The 17062-nt window shown below is 44.1% G+C and overlaps 1 protein-coding gene across 1 annotated transcript in view; it reads left to right on the forward strand.

Moving 5' to 3' along the window:
• Positions 1-17062, forward strand: part of IL1RAPL2 (interleukin 1 receptor accessory protein like 2) — a 497668-nt gene that overhangs the window by 449900 nt on the left and 30706 nt on the right. Inside the window, exon 7 of the mRNA XM_060270509.1 lies at positions 13569-13698. Coding sequence (XP_060126492.1) covers positions 13569-13698 — 130 coding nt within the window. The remainder of the gene's footprint in view (positions 1-13568; positions 13699-17062) is intronic.

Raw genomic sequence — 17062 nt, forward strand, 5'->3', positions numbered from 1 at the left:
TTTATGACTTATGTGGCTCAGCACAATGTGTGTTATTGTTCACATCCCTTCCCTACCCCCCTTTACTATTTTTTAAAAATAAAAAACTAGTTCTTTGCTAACATCCCTTCCCTTAATGTACATTACCCAATGGGCTATGTTCCCAAAGCACAGGCAGATCAGTTTAGACATTGCCATCAGACAGCACCTGTTTTAATGGATCAAATGGCTTTCCGAAATGGAACCAAGGGTTCACACAGAGATCCCTGCAACAAAGGTTGGGGTGGAGGTGGGGAATACCGCATTGCCTTTGTGCTCTGCTTCGAGTTCTTGCTTTCCTTTCAGATTCTTTTTTTTCTTTTTCTTTTTCTTTTCATTTTATAATAAACACACAAAACAAAACAAAAACAAACAGACAACACACAAAGATTCTTACCAAATCCTACTTTTTCTTAACCTAGTTAGGCGACTTCCCCAAGTCCCCCCATTTGAATTTCAATATTTATCAACTTTAGCAGTATACCATTTTAACAATTAAACATCAAAATATTATTACTATAAAAATTAATCAAAATTAAGCACTAAAACATCATAAAACACTAAACACTGGACATAAATCCTAATTCTACCCCAAAAGCCTATATCAACTTCCCTAAGGATTTTAAAATTTTAAATATTACAATATTTTTTCAATTCCTTTCAGATTCTTAACTCTTTTATGCTGGTATTTGAGTTGCTGGCACTCAGTGCTGAACTAAAGACAAAGGTTGCATAGCAGGGAGATTTGCAAGTTCTGACACTCTGGCTTTGTCCGTTGGCTCTTGTGATGCAACGTTGGGTTGAGTCAAGGCTAGGGCAAAAGAAGGGCTACCTACACATTTGTGCCACCAGCTCCCCAAAAAAGGCCATGGCCAGGTTTGTTCTGCACACATTAGCAGGTTTTGCTTCTTGTCTCCATGTCTCCAGCTGATTGCTGAAGACTGATGGTAACCCTACTGTGGAAGCAGAACTCTTGGTGAGGGAAATGAAGGTTACAGTGAACATGCAGGGACAGGAAAGGGTGAAACTAAATAGCACTGGTGGAATAGAAATATGCTGATACTTGGTCAAGAGAGGATCAATGGGACTTCCACTTGGCAACCATTCTGATCGGATGAGGAAAATCTCGCTCCGAGATTTCCTAGCGCTTTGGAGGATGGGGGGACACCGCATGATCTGCAGATGAAGGGTGGTATACAAATTTTAATGATGATGATGATGATGATGATGATGATGATGAAAAGCTGAGTGTTGGGAGGTTTGGGACACGCAAAGGACTCCTTTGCACAATGCATAATTAAAATATGGAACTGGCTCCTACAGGAGTCAGTGATTGCCACTTTCTTGGATGGCTTTAAAAAAAAGGATATGATGAATTCATAGAGGATAAGGCTATCAAGGGCTATTACCCATGATGGTTATGTTCTACCTCTGCTGTCTGAGGTAGTATGCTCTGAATACCAGTTGCTGGAAGGATGGGAGGTAGAATAGCAGGCATGATTCCAATTTCACACACACACACACACACACACACACACACACACACAGAAGATTTATACAAGGCTGCGTTGACACATCAGCCATTGTTGCTCGTTGCTTCTTCTCCCTTTCTGCCTTCAACAATCACCAACTGTGGCTCCGACTATACTTGATGCTTCTGCATTGATTACTTTCACTTTCAGCCAATTCTGAGTCAAATCCCTCTCTGTGGTGACCTTCTGGGCATGCTGAGATGAAGGGCCAGGTTGACAACTTAATTGAAGCAAAAGGCTGCCTCAGACACAAGGATCTCAGATGGATTTTCTTTTCTTCTTCTTTTTCTTGCCTGAGGTGTGCCTGGCATCATTCCATCAACAGATTTTCCAGAGAGAAAGAAGATTCCTGCACACATTCTTAGGAATAGAGGAAGGTGCTTTGTCAGACCAACTAGCTCAGTACCGTCTACTCTGACCAGCAGCAGCTCAGCAAGATTTTAGGCAGAAGACATTCCTAGTCCTACCTGGAAATGCTGGGGATTGAAATTTGTGAGACAGATGCTCTACCACTGCACTATAGTCCTTGTGCAAGGCTGGCTCAAGACTTTCTGATACCTGAGGCGAACAAGAAGATGGTGTCTTCCTTCCCATTTTACATAAAATAAAAAGGAAAGAAATGGGAGTGCCTGATCACCTCATCTGTCTCCTGAGAAATCTCTATGTGGGACAAGAAGCTACAGTTAGAACTGGATATGGAACAACTGATTGGTTCAAAATTGGGAAAGGAGTACGACAAGGTTGTATATTGTCTCCCTGCTTATTTAACTTATATGCAGAATTCATCATGCGAAAGGCTGGACTAGATGAATCCCAAGCCGGAATTAAGATTGCCGGAAGAAATATCAACAACCTCAAATATGCTGATGACTCAACCTTGATGGCAGAAAGTGAGGAGGAACCTTTTAATGAGGGTGAAAGAGGAGAGCGCAAAATATGGTCTGAAGCTCAACATCAAAAAAACCAAGATCATGGCCACTGGTCCCATTACCTCCTGGCAAATAGAAGGGGAAGAAATGGAGGCAGTGAGAGATGTTACTTTCTTGGGCTCCTTGATCACTGCAGATGGTGACAGCAGTCACGAAATTAAAAGACGCCTGCTTCTTGGGAGAAAAGCAATGACAAACCTAGACAGCATCTTAAAAAGCAGAGACATCACCTTGCCTACAAAGGTCCATATAGTTAAAGCTATGGTTTTCCCAGTAGTGATGTATGGAAGTGAGAGCTGGACCATAAAGAAGGCTGATCGCCGAAGAATTGATGCTTTTGAATTATGGTGCTGGAGGAGACTCTTGAGAGTCCCATGGACTGCAAGAAGATAAAACCTATCCATTCTTAAGGAAATCAGCCCTGAGTGCTCACTGGAAGGACAGATCGTGAAGCTGAGGCTCCAATACTTTGGCCACCTCATGAGAAGAGAAGAATCCTTGGAAAAGACCTTGATGTTGGGAAAGATGGAGGGCACTAGGAGAAGGGGACGACAGAGGACGAGATGGTTGGACAGTGTTCTCAAAGCTACGAACATGAGTTTGACCAAACTGCGGGAGGCAGTGGAAGACAGGAGTGCCTGGCGTGCTATGGTCCATGGGGTCACGAAGAGTCGGACACGACTAAACGACTAAACAACAACAAAATAAAAAGGCCACCAGACATAACTAGAAAACCTGCCTTTAAGAGAGAGGCATGTTTGTTACTTGAAACCCAGAAAAGGGAAGAAGGTAGTGCAATGAATGCAATAGAAGAAACCAGGCAAGGAGAAAACAATCTCCCAGCCAGTCTCCTGCCACTCCACTCCACCCCAGCCAGCAGCCAAGTCTCAGATGCACCATCTTGGGTTGCAACTAATCAACAAGAGCAACCTCTGCTTTGGTTCAAGTGCGGACCATCAGATCAGAAACAATGTGTTAACATAATTGTCTGGCTGCTTGGCAGAAGCAAATGGCAGCCTTAACTTGGTGGTATGATTATTTGATTGGCTGGAGCATGCCAGGGCATGAGGGTGAATTTTCTCCCTTTGCACATCTCATTCTGAAGGGCTTGTTACTGCTTCAAAAATCAGTGCTCCCTCCCCATGCTCCAAGTGCCACATAGTAAATATCACACACAGAGACACACACATGTGTGTGCGCGCGCACACACACACACACACACACACACAGAGTCTTCTGGATGAAAGTCAGCCTTACATATGTCTACATCTCCCTGGGCTGCAAGTAGAGTTGAGCTGAAAATTTCTGAGAATTTCCTCTCCCCCACCCCTCACAAAAATACAATAAGTTTTCCACCGTTTTCAGTATGGTAGTCACCATTTTCCCTTTACAACACCCAAAAGTGTGCTGGGCATTGTGGAGGATGCAGAACATAATTGCTGCTAATATAGCAGCAGCGGGGAGGGGGGGGTTAAAAAAAAGGCAGCATGCTTCAAAATAGCAGTGGCTGGAAATTGCAGGTGAGCAGAGCTCTGTTTCACTCGGATCCTGGGTACAATCACCATCATTTTATTATTTGTACCCCACCCATCTGACTGGGTTGGCCAGGCCACTCTGGGAGGCTTCCAAGAGACTTCCCAAAGGCCTCTGGTTGGAGAGGCCCACACCCAAGAAATGGTTTCTTCTCTCCCTGGAAAAGCAGTCAACTAAATCATTTATCTACTTATATAATTTATGTCCCATGCTTTTTCTCCAAAGAGCTCCAGGTGGTTACATGGTGCTTCACCCCACCCCTCATTTAATGTCCACACTAACCCTGTTGTTAGGATGAGAGGCAGTGGCTGACCCAAAGTGAACTGCATGGCAAGTGAGGATTTGAACCCTGGTCTCCCAGGTCCTATCTTGACACACTAAACACAACACCACACCAGCTGTCTCTCATGTTGGTTTTTCTGAAAAACAAGGTGCAGCCCTTGGAGTGGTCATTTTCACTCCACTCTGGCTGCTAAACAACCTAATCCATCATTATGTGCTCATGCATAAAAATATTGAAAACGTGTTCTGTGCTGTTCAAGGCATGACCATCAAATCCTTCTCTTAAATCCACGAGCTGGTACACTTTGATAAGCTGACACTGTAGCAAAGCAAGTAGCTGGAATTGTCCACCCTGCCAATGTGCCACTCCACTTCTGTATCTTTCCAGCGGTCTGTGGCTGACCTATAATCCCATGCAATCTGTGCCTTTTTGGCTGGCTCACAGTGGCAGTGGTGGTGGGCGAAAGCTAGCTCTGTTGTGTCAAAGGGAAGAAGACAGATTAACTGCACGTTCTCTTCAGATGCTCATCAAGTGATAGCTTTGTTCCAAAGGATGTGTGTGTCACCCTTCCAGTGAAGTAATATTTTGAGAGCACAATCTCAGCTTGCATTTGTATGACTCCTTTGCAACATTAAATTGACCCTACTTCTTTCCTCTCACTTGTCACACACTGCAGTGGGGAACCACTTGGGACTACAAAACTGGATGGTTGTTTCACACATTGCATCTTTTTAGGGGCACACCTAAAACAGCCTTGTACCAGAGCATCCGTAGCAACTTTCTCAGGGTTGAGGGTCACATGTGTTTACCTACACAGGTGTTATAAATCACTGGGGGACCTTGGTGGTTACAATTTATAGTCCAACTTTTCTCCAAGGAGATCAAGAGGGTTTTCATGGTTCTCTCCTCACCTCCATATAACCCTATAAGACTCTTAATCTCAGGATTGTGTGTTCAAGACCCACATTAAGCAAAGGATTCCTGCATTGTTGCAGGGGATTGCACTAGATAACCCTCACAGTCCTTTCCAACTCTACAGTTGCATCTCACACAAGATTTCTTTTAAGGCCCAGGAGCTTTTAAGGGCTCCCCTCCCCACTGTATGCACAAAAAGTAACGTGTTGCTAAGCCACCAAGCAGTGCAGGTCAAAGCAGGACAAGCAAGCACAAGCTATTTTGCATTTTCTTTCTCTTGCCAAGAACTTGTGCATGCCTATTGTTAGAGCTGATGCTTTAAAGTGTGTGTGTGTGTGTGTGTGTGTGTGTGTGTGTGTGTGTGTGTGTTAACATGCAAGCAAATGTACAGGTTTGTAACTTAATAACCCATCGTATACTGGCAGGTTATTCTTCATGCTCATTGACACAACTGCCCAAAGTACCATTTGCATGGTGTTAACTCAAATGTCATTTGAACTATGGACTAATTTTCAGTGGCTGTTTTTATAGTACTGTTTGGCTGAGTTTGGGGAGAGGAATGGAGCCACTGAACATCTTGCAGAAATATTCTTAAGTTGCTAAACTGATTTAATGAGGGCGGAAGGCAGAGGAGCAAAACTATTTCATACAAAAGTGCCTTTATTAGTGCCAATTGGTACAGCTGTGTGGAACTGGCCTCTTCAGTTCATCAGTTTTCAGGGACATTCCTTCTCCACTCCTTCTGGCAGAGCAAAGGTGGATCACATACATCCACAGGTCAAATCTCACTCCATGGCACTATATGGAGTTGGATATTGGGGGTGGGGGAGATAATATAGCCCTACCTTACCCCTGGTAGTTCTTGTAAAGGTTTTCAACCTTTTGGAGTCCACACTACATTCTCCCTGCAACACCTCTGTAGGGCCCTGGAGTCCAGTTATGTCACCCCTTTCCTGTAGAGCTGGCAACCTCTCAGCCCATTTCGAACTCCCTCACTTGTGTAGGGTTCCCTCAGCCTCCTCTCCTCTCCTCTCCTTGGGAGTCTTCCAGGCAGCCATCGCCCCTGGTCACTGAGTTGCTGCCCCTGAGTGCTTTATTGCTCTGCCCCACAGGGGCATGGGATGAGAATGCCTTCAGCCTTGGTGTCCTGACAGAAAATGGCCAAAGGCTAGCACTTTACTCACCTTGGAAGGCAGCAGTGGTAGCAGTGGGAACTGCTTGGCCTGCATGGTGGAAAGGCTCCCCTTCAACACCAGGCACTTAGCTCCCAAGCAGGCATTGCACACAGCAAGTACAAGAAAAGCCTACGCAGTTCCTGCATCCCACCATAGCTGCCAAGTTATCCTTTTTTTAAGGGAAATTCCCTTATGCTGAATAGGCTTCCTCGTGTGAAAAGGGAAAACTTGGCAGCTATGCCTCCCACTTGTCTGTCCATTCCCAACAGCAAGGGTTGGTGGACTACCTGGCTGGGCTCCCTCACCCACTTGCTTGCTCCAAGGCCACCTCATCTTCTGGCAACCAGCACACCCTGGCCAGCCCCAGAGGCACCATTTGCCTGGGGAGCTTGTAGCCAGGGCTGCTGCAACAAACAGCTGTGCAAGCCTTGGTGAGGCAGAGATGCAAGAGGGCATCAGAGGAGGGAGGGAAGGAAAGAGGGACAGAGGCCAGGGTTGCTTGCGTCACCCATGACCATCCTTCAAGGGTTTCATGGCACACTGGTTGAAAACCACTGTCTTACCTTATAAAGCTACTGTATATAATTATACCCATTATATATGCTAATTATAAATTATTAAACTACCACTTCTCATCTGCTGTTGTACTTCAAATAATGTGTTTTAACAGTTTTACATAACCATGACTTTTTTCAAATATTCTGAAAAATATTTCCATTCTTCAAGAAATTTTTCTTCATTCTGTTCTTTAACTCTCACAGTTAGTCAAGCCGTCTATTCCATCATCTTCATGAGCCATTCTTCTTTTTTCATTGGGATGTCCTCTTCTTTCCCAGAACTATTATTATCTATATGCAAATATATGGTGATTTAATCCATTTATTAACTGACAAAAATGTGTACAATTAATTGACTAGCGTTTCTATACAGCAATAAAACAACAACAGCAATGGCAATAGCAAAAACATTTTTGTATAGCTAAACAGCATCTATTTTGCAGAGCAGAAATCACCTGTCTACACTTATGATTAGTAGAGTTCTTTTACATGCAGCTCTCTAAACCTGCTGAGCAGAGAAGCGGCTTTCACATCTTTTCTCTCAGCATCTAGCGTGTTCTTAGATTGCAAGGGCACCCTCTAGTGTTAAATATATGCCACACTTTATCGTTCTAAACTCAAAAGGATCTTTAGCAAAAAAAAATATCTATATGTGCTCATGGTGCAGTGCAGAGTGAAATAAGCAAGAGGCAGGTTCTTAGCTCCTGGGGGCTTGCAGCCTAAATTAGACTGGGTGGCAGGGAGGAAGGTTAATCAAGAGAGTGGAACTATGATAAGGTAAGAGTTGCAAGCTGTGAATGTAAGCAAAGGTCATTTCCAGCTGATCTGGTTTTTGGCCATTCAACCTAATCTGTTTGCACAAAGCTTGCAGGGAGGTTACAGGATGCCACATCAAGCAATTGTTATCCCACACTTCCCAGTGCTTTTTCTTGTTGCTTTACCTATTGATTACAAAAAGTCGGGGAAAGGGGAGCTGTTTGTTGCAGAGGAGCACCAAACCAATTTTAAATGTACAACTTGAATTTGCTGATATGTGATTGAATCCAACTTCAAAATTAGTATCCACCTGGAAACACCATGAATTAATTTCAGAATGTGAGGAATGGATTGTGGTGAAAGGATCTGTTGACCTGCAAATGTCAAAATTTTACCACCACCTCACTTTTGGCAAATGTTGAATTGTGGCATCCTTGGTTTGATTTGATTTGATTTGCTTCCTTAGTTGCCGAGTTCCATGGCTTATATTTTGAAATATACTGTCTTTTGCTTAAGGATCAGCAGCTTTTAGCTGACTTATTGCACCCATAGTTTACTGTTTGAAATGAGCTGCATGGAAATCGATATTCAACATAGAACCAAAAGTTTAACTGTAGGGCAATTATTAAAAGGTAAAGGGACCCCTGACCGTTAGGTCCAATCGTGGACGACTCTGGGGCATAGCTGTCAAGTTTTCCCTTTTCTCGCGAGGAAGCCTATTCAGCATAAGGGAATTCCCCTTTAAAAGAGGGAGAACTTGACAGCTATGCTCTGGGGTTGCAGCGCTCATCTTGCTTTACTGGCCGAGGGAGCCAGCGTTCGTCCACGGACAGCTTCCGGGTCATGTGGCCAACATGACTAAGCTGCTTCTGGCGAACAAGAACAGCGCATGGAAACGCCATTTATCTTCCTACCGGAGTGGTACCTATTTATCTACTTGCACTTTGATGTGCTTTTGAACTGCTAGGTTGGCAGGAGCAGGGACTGAGCAACGGGAGCTCACCCCGTCACAGGGATTCAAACTGTCAACCTTCTGATCAGCAAGCCCTAGGCTCTGTGGTTTAACCCACAATGCCACCCGTGTCCCTAATTCTTTATTAGGACCAAGTTTTAAAAAATGTTTATCTAGTAAAAAGCCACAAGACCATGAGAAAGCATTTGAAACCTCATCTGCACTAGACATTTAAAGCACAATCATACCACTTTAAACAGTCATGACTTCCCTAAAAAATCTTGGGAATTGTGGTTCATCAAGGGTGCTGAGAGTTCTTAGCAGATCCCTATTCCCCTCTCAGAGCTCCAATCCTGAGTTCCCTAAGAAAAGGGATTGACTGTTTAAAAACCTCTGGAAATTGTAGCTGTGTAGGGGGGAATAGGGGTCTCCTAACAACTCCCAGTGCATATTTTTTTTATGCTGAATATTGAGCAAAAATAAATGGGGGTGTGGTGGGGAAGGGAGGATATTGCTGCACTTGTTGTTGTTGTTTAGTCGTTTAGTCGTGTCCGACTCTTCGTGACCCCATGGACCATAGCATGCCAGGCACTCTTGTCTTCCACTGCCTCCTGCAGTTTGGTCAAACTCATGTTGCTGCACTAGGTGGGGGAAATTCCTCATTTGCAGATTGTTGTAAGAAGGGATGGGACAGCATAGCTGTAGGGTACAGCACAAATTCAAACCTTGCTTCATTCCTCAGGCCTGAGGTTCTCTACCCCTGACCTGTGTCAAACGCTTAAATATTTGAAAATTACCAGGCATCACTTGTCAAAAGGATGACAATAGAAAAGAATACCTGGTCATCCTTCCAGAGATTGAATTGTCACTTTTTTTTAATGGGCAATGTCAGTTAACAATAGTTAAGCTACAGATGTGATAAGTGATGTAATATTTATAGGATCATTTCAAACTCTGCTTTGAGCCTTAGCAAAGACAGTTACGAAATCAGCAGAGGTTATTTTGTCTGCATCCAAGACCTGTCAATTCGATGGCACTCCTTTTTTCCTTCCTGTGTCTTATGAACAACGTCATCGTGCGCTGTGCAGAAAGTCGCACACAAACTCACAGAGCAAGTGACCCACCAAAGCACGCATAATGCAATCAAGTTATCAGAAGTTATTTTAGCCAGTGAGGAGGCCCTTCATGATCTTAACAGCAGGGAGTTTGAAACAAACAGGCCTGATTGACAGAACAGAAGAAGGAAAGCTAAAGAAGACACTGCCAGCTTGGGAACTGAAGGCCTTTCATGTAACAAGGTGACCCGACTTTAAAGTGGAGAATTAATGACGTTCTAACACTCTACTCAGCCCACCTTTCCTTTTTGCCACTTGAAATATCCTATTAAATGTTAATGCGTCAGGAATGTGCCGACTATGCTCCCACTTTTCCTCCAGTGAATCTTTAAACTATTGGACTACACTTCTGATGGCCAAAAGGGACATCGATCTGAGACAAAGATGCTGTATGCATTCTGCAGGCCTTTGATGCTTAATTAGATAAACCAAGGGAGATATTAAAAGAAAAGTAATTAAAACCAGAGTGCTGCGAAGTGCTTTCCTCCAATACACAATGCAATTAAACTGCATGTGAAACCTTGGACAATGCCCCAAGAGACAGGGAAGAGGACCTTTGTTGAAGCAGCATTTCCCAGTTTTCAAATTGCCCCCAAGGGACACACCCCAAAGATTGTGCATGATGTATGTATTCTTTTCCCCCCATCTCCACCTCTGTTGAGCACAGAGGCAGAAGTTACTCTGCACAGGAAGTCATCTTATTGCATAGCAACAAAGAAAAGAAAAGAGCTTCCTCTCTTGTTCTGTTCAATCCTAAGCACCACCAGCAATTTCCTGTCTGAAGCATGGAATTGCTTTGATTTAACCCTGATTGAATTTGATTTAACCCTGTTGAAAGTGCAACAGCAGGGATCGTTATGTTTGTAACTTAAGGGTTACAGAACATCAGCTCACCTAGGGTGAGTGTGACTGGTGCAGTCACATTGGGTGCCACCCTTCAGGGGGTGTCAAAACACAGGGTGCCACAAAGGCCACCACTGGTGGGGTACTGCTTAGCAACCAGGAAGTGCCATGATATTTGCTGAGTAAGCACATGCCCTGATTGTACAGTTCTGAGGGAGCCTCATTCTGTGTATTTGGTTAAATGTCACTCTGCTATGTACAAGGACTGGCATAAGAAAGGCAAAGGTTCTCTGTCTCTCCGGTTACTATACACCAGGTTTTGTTCAGTTTTGATCTGTAAAGTGTTATCAGGATTTCTTTTCTCTCTGGATTTCAGCTGCATTATTTATGTGCCTTTGCCAGCAAATCCCAGAGTGTTTGAGGAGTAATGAAAAATTCGCAGAAAACTGGGAAGTCTTGGATGAACCCTACTAGACCTAGTAGGGTTTCCACCTCTCTTCCAACCTGTTCCCTCTTCCAGCTTTCAACTGATAAAATTCCACCCACCAGCCCATTCCATGTTCATTCCATGCCCCCCGAAATTTTCAACTTTCCTTACTCGGATAAATTTATTCCCCAGTTTCCTCCATTCACAAACCCCAAGCATGGTTCAGCACACAAGTATTAAAAACTTGATAGGTTTTCTTATAAAGTACTAGCTGTACCTGGGCACACATTGCCGTGGCTTAGTCAGGGCCCCGTGTCGTATGAGAGGTGGAGGAAGGCAGGATATCCCTTCCTCCAATTTCCATGGGGTGTGTCATCCCCCCCACCGGCATCTCCGTAACTTGGGCTGGGGAGCGGCCTGCTCCCTGGCGGCAGCGCAATCTCCGGGGCAGGCGGGGCTGGGGAGCGGCCAGCTCCCTGGACGGTCTGGGTCTCGTGGGGCGGTGAGGGATGGGGAGTCGCCTGCTCTTGAGGTGGTGCTCCCTGGCGAAGGTGTGGTCTCTGGGGCGAGCTGGGTCCCAGGGTGGTGGGGGTCAATGGGGAGTGGGCGGGATTATGGCAGTATTTTTGTCGTATGTTTCGTTGATGTCCACTGGAGGGTGCAATTTTTTTACAGAAATCCAGGTTTTTACCTGGCCTAGGTGTGTCATCTGTCCAATGTAAGTGCATGGAAACACTCCCACAACTGCATGTGATGTTGTGGCCAAATTTGAGCATGATCGGGCAAGCAGTTTCAGAGAAAAGTGTGCTTTAACAAACATGGACCTTCTACATTTATATATATATTTAGATAGATTTTCAATGCAGTTTACAGCTGAACCAGAAAGTCCATTTGAAACCAGCAAGATCACCTCCAGATGAAGATGAGTAGGATTCGTCTGTTCACTCCCCCTGCCCTAACCACTTTAAATTCAGCACTTAATAAACATTTCAGGAAGTGAATTTCCATGCCGGATTGCGAATCTGTCTGCTTAGCAAATGGGGCAAACTATTCCTACAGCATTTTGGTTTTAAACTTTGCTGCTGCTGCTGTTGTTGTTGTTGTTGTTGTTGTTGTTGTATTTCTTCTAACAGTGTGAATCCCTCCAGGAAATGTTCTCTGCTTTTGTAGAAATTAGACATCTCTTTGGAATATTTCCATTTCCTCTTATTGAATTCTTGGTTTTAAAAAAAGAAACCTTGGTGGGTCAGTTAATAGGAAACATGCAGCCCAAGCTGTTTGACTAGTACCTCCCAGTGTGATATACTGTAGAAAGGGCAGATGCTGTCAATATTGATTGACCACAACTCAGGGGGTTTTCTTCCTTTCCCCTTTCTCACATTGCTATAAGTGCCTCTCCCTATTAAAATCAAAGAAGAGCTGTGCATCACTCATGAGCACATGTTAAACATTTCTTAAAAGCATATTAATTGGCACAGCTTCATACAAAATTACTCAGGAGGAAATCGCACCATGTTCAAGGGAGCTTCCACCCCAGTAGTTGTGCACAAAACTGCAACCTTCAATAGATGCCCTCTGTTACTTCAAGGCAGATTGTGGAACAAGAACTTAGGGCTCACCAGGGCTCACCTTTGCTCTGCATTTCTAGGAACAGGTCCAGGCTTCCCAGGTCAAGGTCCCTCCATAGAAAATTTGCTCTTTATCAATAAATTGGAGCAATTGGCAATCTGCAGGAAACTCAGTATGTAATTTACTCCAATTCAGCAGTAGTGATTGAGTTTTCCTGGGGGAAGCAATAAGGCAAAACAAAAATGCTTGGATACAGACTAGGAAAGTGTGTACCTCTGCCTAGAAAGCATAGGGCATGCATGAGCCAATTGATAGGGTTAGTGTTGTGGAGAAGTGTTACAAAATTTCTATCCTCAGGCCACACACACACCCAGCTATATCAAATGCAGCCCTCCGAGCTTCTCTGTCTGGTCCTCAGGACTCTCCTCAGGTCACAGCCTCTCCCTAGTCTCACTGGCCCTGTTTCATACATTCCTTGAGTGGTTTTGCCTAGCTGGAATGTGTCCTTGAACTCTGATAATGCCTCTTGTTTCCCTAGATGGAAGACAGTGAGGGATGCGTATTTGTAGAAGCCCACTGTACAAAGGTCCCATCCATCATTTACATGCGGCCCCCAGAAGGCTGCTCAGAAAGGAATGCAGCCCTCAGACCAGGCATAGGCAAACATGGCCCTCCAGATGATTTGGGACTACAACTCCCATCATCCCTGACCACTGATCCTGTTAGCTAGGGATGATGGGATTTGTAGTTCCAAAACATCTGGAGGGCCGAGTTTGCCTATGCCTGCCTCAGGCTAAAAGAAAGTTTCATTGGGTTAAGGAAAACCATCAGCGCTCAATCCCAAAACTGATATATATATATATATATATTAAAAAAACCTCTTTCCAGAAGAAATGTATAGACCATTGTGCTCTCATCCTTACAACCATCCATCTAACTTTCCTTGTTCTGCGTCTTTTCTCAGGTCAACCACTAACAGTTGCCTGCAAAGCATTTTTTGGGTTCAGCGGAGAGTCTGGTCCAATGATCTACTGGACACGAGGAGAGAGATTTATCGAAGAACTCGAAAATCACATTAAAGAAGGGGAAATCAGGTACATGGCACCACTCCAAAATTAAAAACAACTACAACAACCATGTGCCTCAAAATTGTGTAATTAGCAGGCTGCTTGTGTTGAACAGAGAACCATTCCCTAGTCTAGCTGTTGGTTGATAGATGGCTAGCTCCTTAGCATCATTTGGGCTTGTGCTTCCTTCTTGTTCCTGAAGAAACTGTAGAGATTTTGCAATGATGTCTCTGGAGTCCCTTGTCTAAAGCCAATGCATCTCTACTTGGGTTTGGGGACCTTCTTTAGCCTTTAACACAGCCTGCTGTTGGCCTCTGCCACAACACTTGGGAAACTGTCTTAATTGCACCGTATCGATGTAATCTAAAAGATGGATGGCATCCTATGAGAGAAATATAGCTTCAGTTGCCCCTGAACTACGCATGCTACCCACACATTGTATTCAGCAACTGTGTGCCCAGCTTTCACCATCTAATCTGTGCTTTTCACATCTACTAATTCTGTTGGCTTTGCTATTAAGTGGTGCATGGGTGGTGAATATCCCTTGTTGCACTGGAACAATTGCAATCTTTGCAGCCTCAGCATGGCCCTCTCCTGTTTTTCTCTCACTCTGGGCAAGCATGTCTTTGCAAAGTGAGTTTGAAAGCAGGGAGAGATGGCATGTCAGACCTTGGCCAAGCTCAGGAGTATGCCATACCTGGGGGTGGTATCAGTGGCAAGGTTGGTTCTGTCTTAGCTAAACAAGCACTCACAAGGCCGGAGGAAGTAGATGCAATCAAAGGCAGATAGGGATGGAAACGAAATAGTTTTGTTTGCATTTTTTATTAGAAATCACACTTCTTGTATGTGAACCAAAAAACAGCTATCCTTCAATATCTACACTTTGCCATATTTTATGATGCAGTTGTCCAAAAACAATATGTACCCCCCCCCCCAAAAAAAAATACAAAAAGAAATTTGGAAAAAAGCTTAGGTTGAAATGTGCCTAAAAGTCAATATACAGTGGTACCTCAGGTTACAGACACTTCAGGTTACAGATGCTTCAGATTACAGACTCTGCTAACCCAGAAATAGGACCTCAGGTTAAGAACTTTGCTTCAGGATGAGAACAGAAATCGCGCAGCAGTGGCGCGGCAGCAGCGGGAGTCCCCATTAGCTAAAGTGGTACTTCAGGTTAAGAACAGTTCCATGTTAAGAACGGACCTCCAGAACGAATTAAGTTCTTAACCCGAGGTACCACTGCATTAATGAGAATACCCCACAAAACAGTTTAAGAGAAAACTGCTTTGCAAAAATGTCAAATCTGCATATAAAAATGTATGCATTAGAAGTATGTGCACTAAAATGCTACTGAATTTTCATTAGCATTGTTTGTATATATGGATATAGATAGATGATAGATAGAGATAGATAGAGATCTGTAGATATACAGATACAGATATAGATATATGAAGAACTGAAATGTGAAGAACTGAATTCAAGATAGGAAAAAGAGAACCGAAATTAACATATTCATCTGCCCCTAAAGGGAGACTGGTTTTCAGGATCTATAGAAGGCAGGCAAGAACTGGAAAGACTAGGAAAAATGGGAGTGGGTAACTGAATCTGGCCAATGGGTGCCCTGAATCTTGCCTATGCCCTGTTGGCTGGGTTTGACCATCTGTCAGGCACCCGACATCACAATGACATCAAATGAGCTTTTTTTTGTTTTTTGTCCATGCTGTTTGCAGTCAAACCCTGCAGGCAAAGGCACAATCTTATGCAAGCCCCAATGATCAGCTGGTGTTTTGGAATTGCAGAGTGCCCAATTGCATCACGTATTACATTAGGTGGAGGGAAGCTAGATGTGACTTGCCCAAATTGACCAGAATTTCCCCACTACTGGGCTATTCACAAGTAAGATATTCCTCATGACCAACTGGAAGGCCTACAGATATACTCTGGATGGGGCTTTGAAGTCTCATAGTTAAAACCCTCCCAGCCTTTAATGCCCAGCCTCCAGAGCAGCGGTGGAGAACCAGGTGTTGCAAGACTTCAACTCACATCATTCCCAACCCTTTGCCCTGCTGCTGGCTGGTGTTGATGGGAGTTAAGAGTTTTAGCAACATCTGGAGGGCCACAGATGCTTCACATTTGCTCCAGAGGAATGGCTGTTCCACCCCAGCCCTGCCCCACCATGAGCGGGTGGCAGGGGCCACCATAACATGGAGGGCATGAAAGCCTGAAGAGGAAGGAGGGGTGGATCCAGAAGAAGCAGGTGATATTTAGATGCATTCAAGTGGATCTGCAGCTTTGGGAAAGTGTTGGAGCGTGGTAAATATATTGCAGCTGTGTACAGGGGGTGGGGGTGGAACAGTCTGGTAAGACCGCTTGTTGAAAGAAATAAAGAAAACTTCAAGCATTGAGTATAGTCTTGCATGCTGCCAAGACAGAGTCAAGAAGTTAAAAACAGCACACATTAGCACATACGTACTGACTTGAACAAACTAAACTTGGAGAAGAAGCAGAAAGCAAAGCAAAGGAAGTGATCTACTTTACCAGCAAGTAGTTACTGAAAGAGAAGGAATCAGGGAAGAGGGGAAACAGGTTGCCTTTCTGTCTATCAGCTCCCACTGGTACAAGTAACTTCCTGCAAGCATCGTTGTAAGGAGTGCTTATTCGCTCTTAGATGGAGGAAGTGAAGGAATGCTAAGAAGAAAGAGAGCAGTCTATAGGGGTCTGCCCCCTATCCCAAGCTGTGTTGAGAGCCTGGGGGTGCCTGAGAAGTGCTATGTGCACCAGTATTATGTTTTCCCCCAGCTGAAACATCTGCTCCTTGAAGAAAGCCCCAGACTCAATGTAATACCCCTTCTTTATAGCCACACCCTCCCTCCCTCCCTCCCTTCTTTCTTTCTTTGGCTTCCTAACTGTTAAAGTAACAGTAAAAACCAGCAACCTGTCTTACCAGTAGCACAGAGGCAAAAGGGCTGACTCTTTAAGAGAAGAGTCCTGCCTATATTGCCATCATCCAGCACGATGTGGGATCAACTCTGTGGTCTTTTCCTGATATATTGGGGTCCAGCTGATCCACTGCTGAAAGGAATGGCTGTTTGGGAGAGGGTGGGGGGAGCATGGAAGAGGAAAGAATGAAATCTCCTTGCCAGGTGGGTTTTTAAGAGCTGTAATAAAAACATTGTGTAAATCGAACTGGTCCTCTTAAACAAGGAATAATAGTCTTTAAGCCTGCCTGGAGGGTTGTGAATTGTGTCTGATTGGGATGAATTTCAATACTGTCACTTCTGCTGTAACAGAGGAAAATTGTTCAGTTTTGAATTTTACTGCATATAAATTACAAATTGCTAATTTTTCTCTTTCTTTGGTTGAGCCCATAAAACAGTGTACAAATTTCTCA

The sequence above is a fragment of the Zootoca vivipara genome, chromosome Z, assembly GCF_963506605.1.
Source record: "Zootoca vivipara chromosome Z, rZooViv1.1, whole genome shotgun sequence".
Taxonomy (NCBI): Eukaryota; Metazoa; Chordata; class Lepidosauria; order Squamata; family Lacertidae; genus Zootoca; species Zootoca vivipara.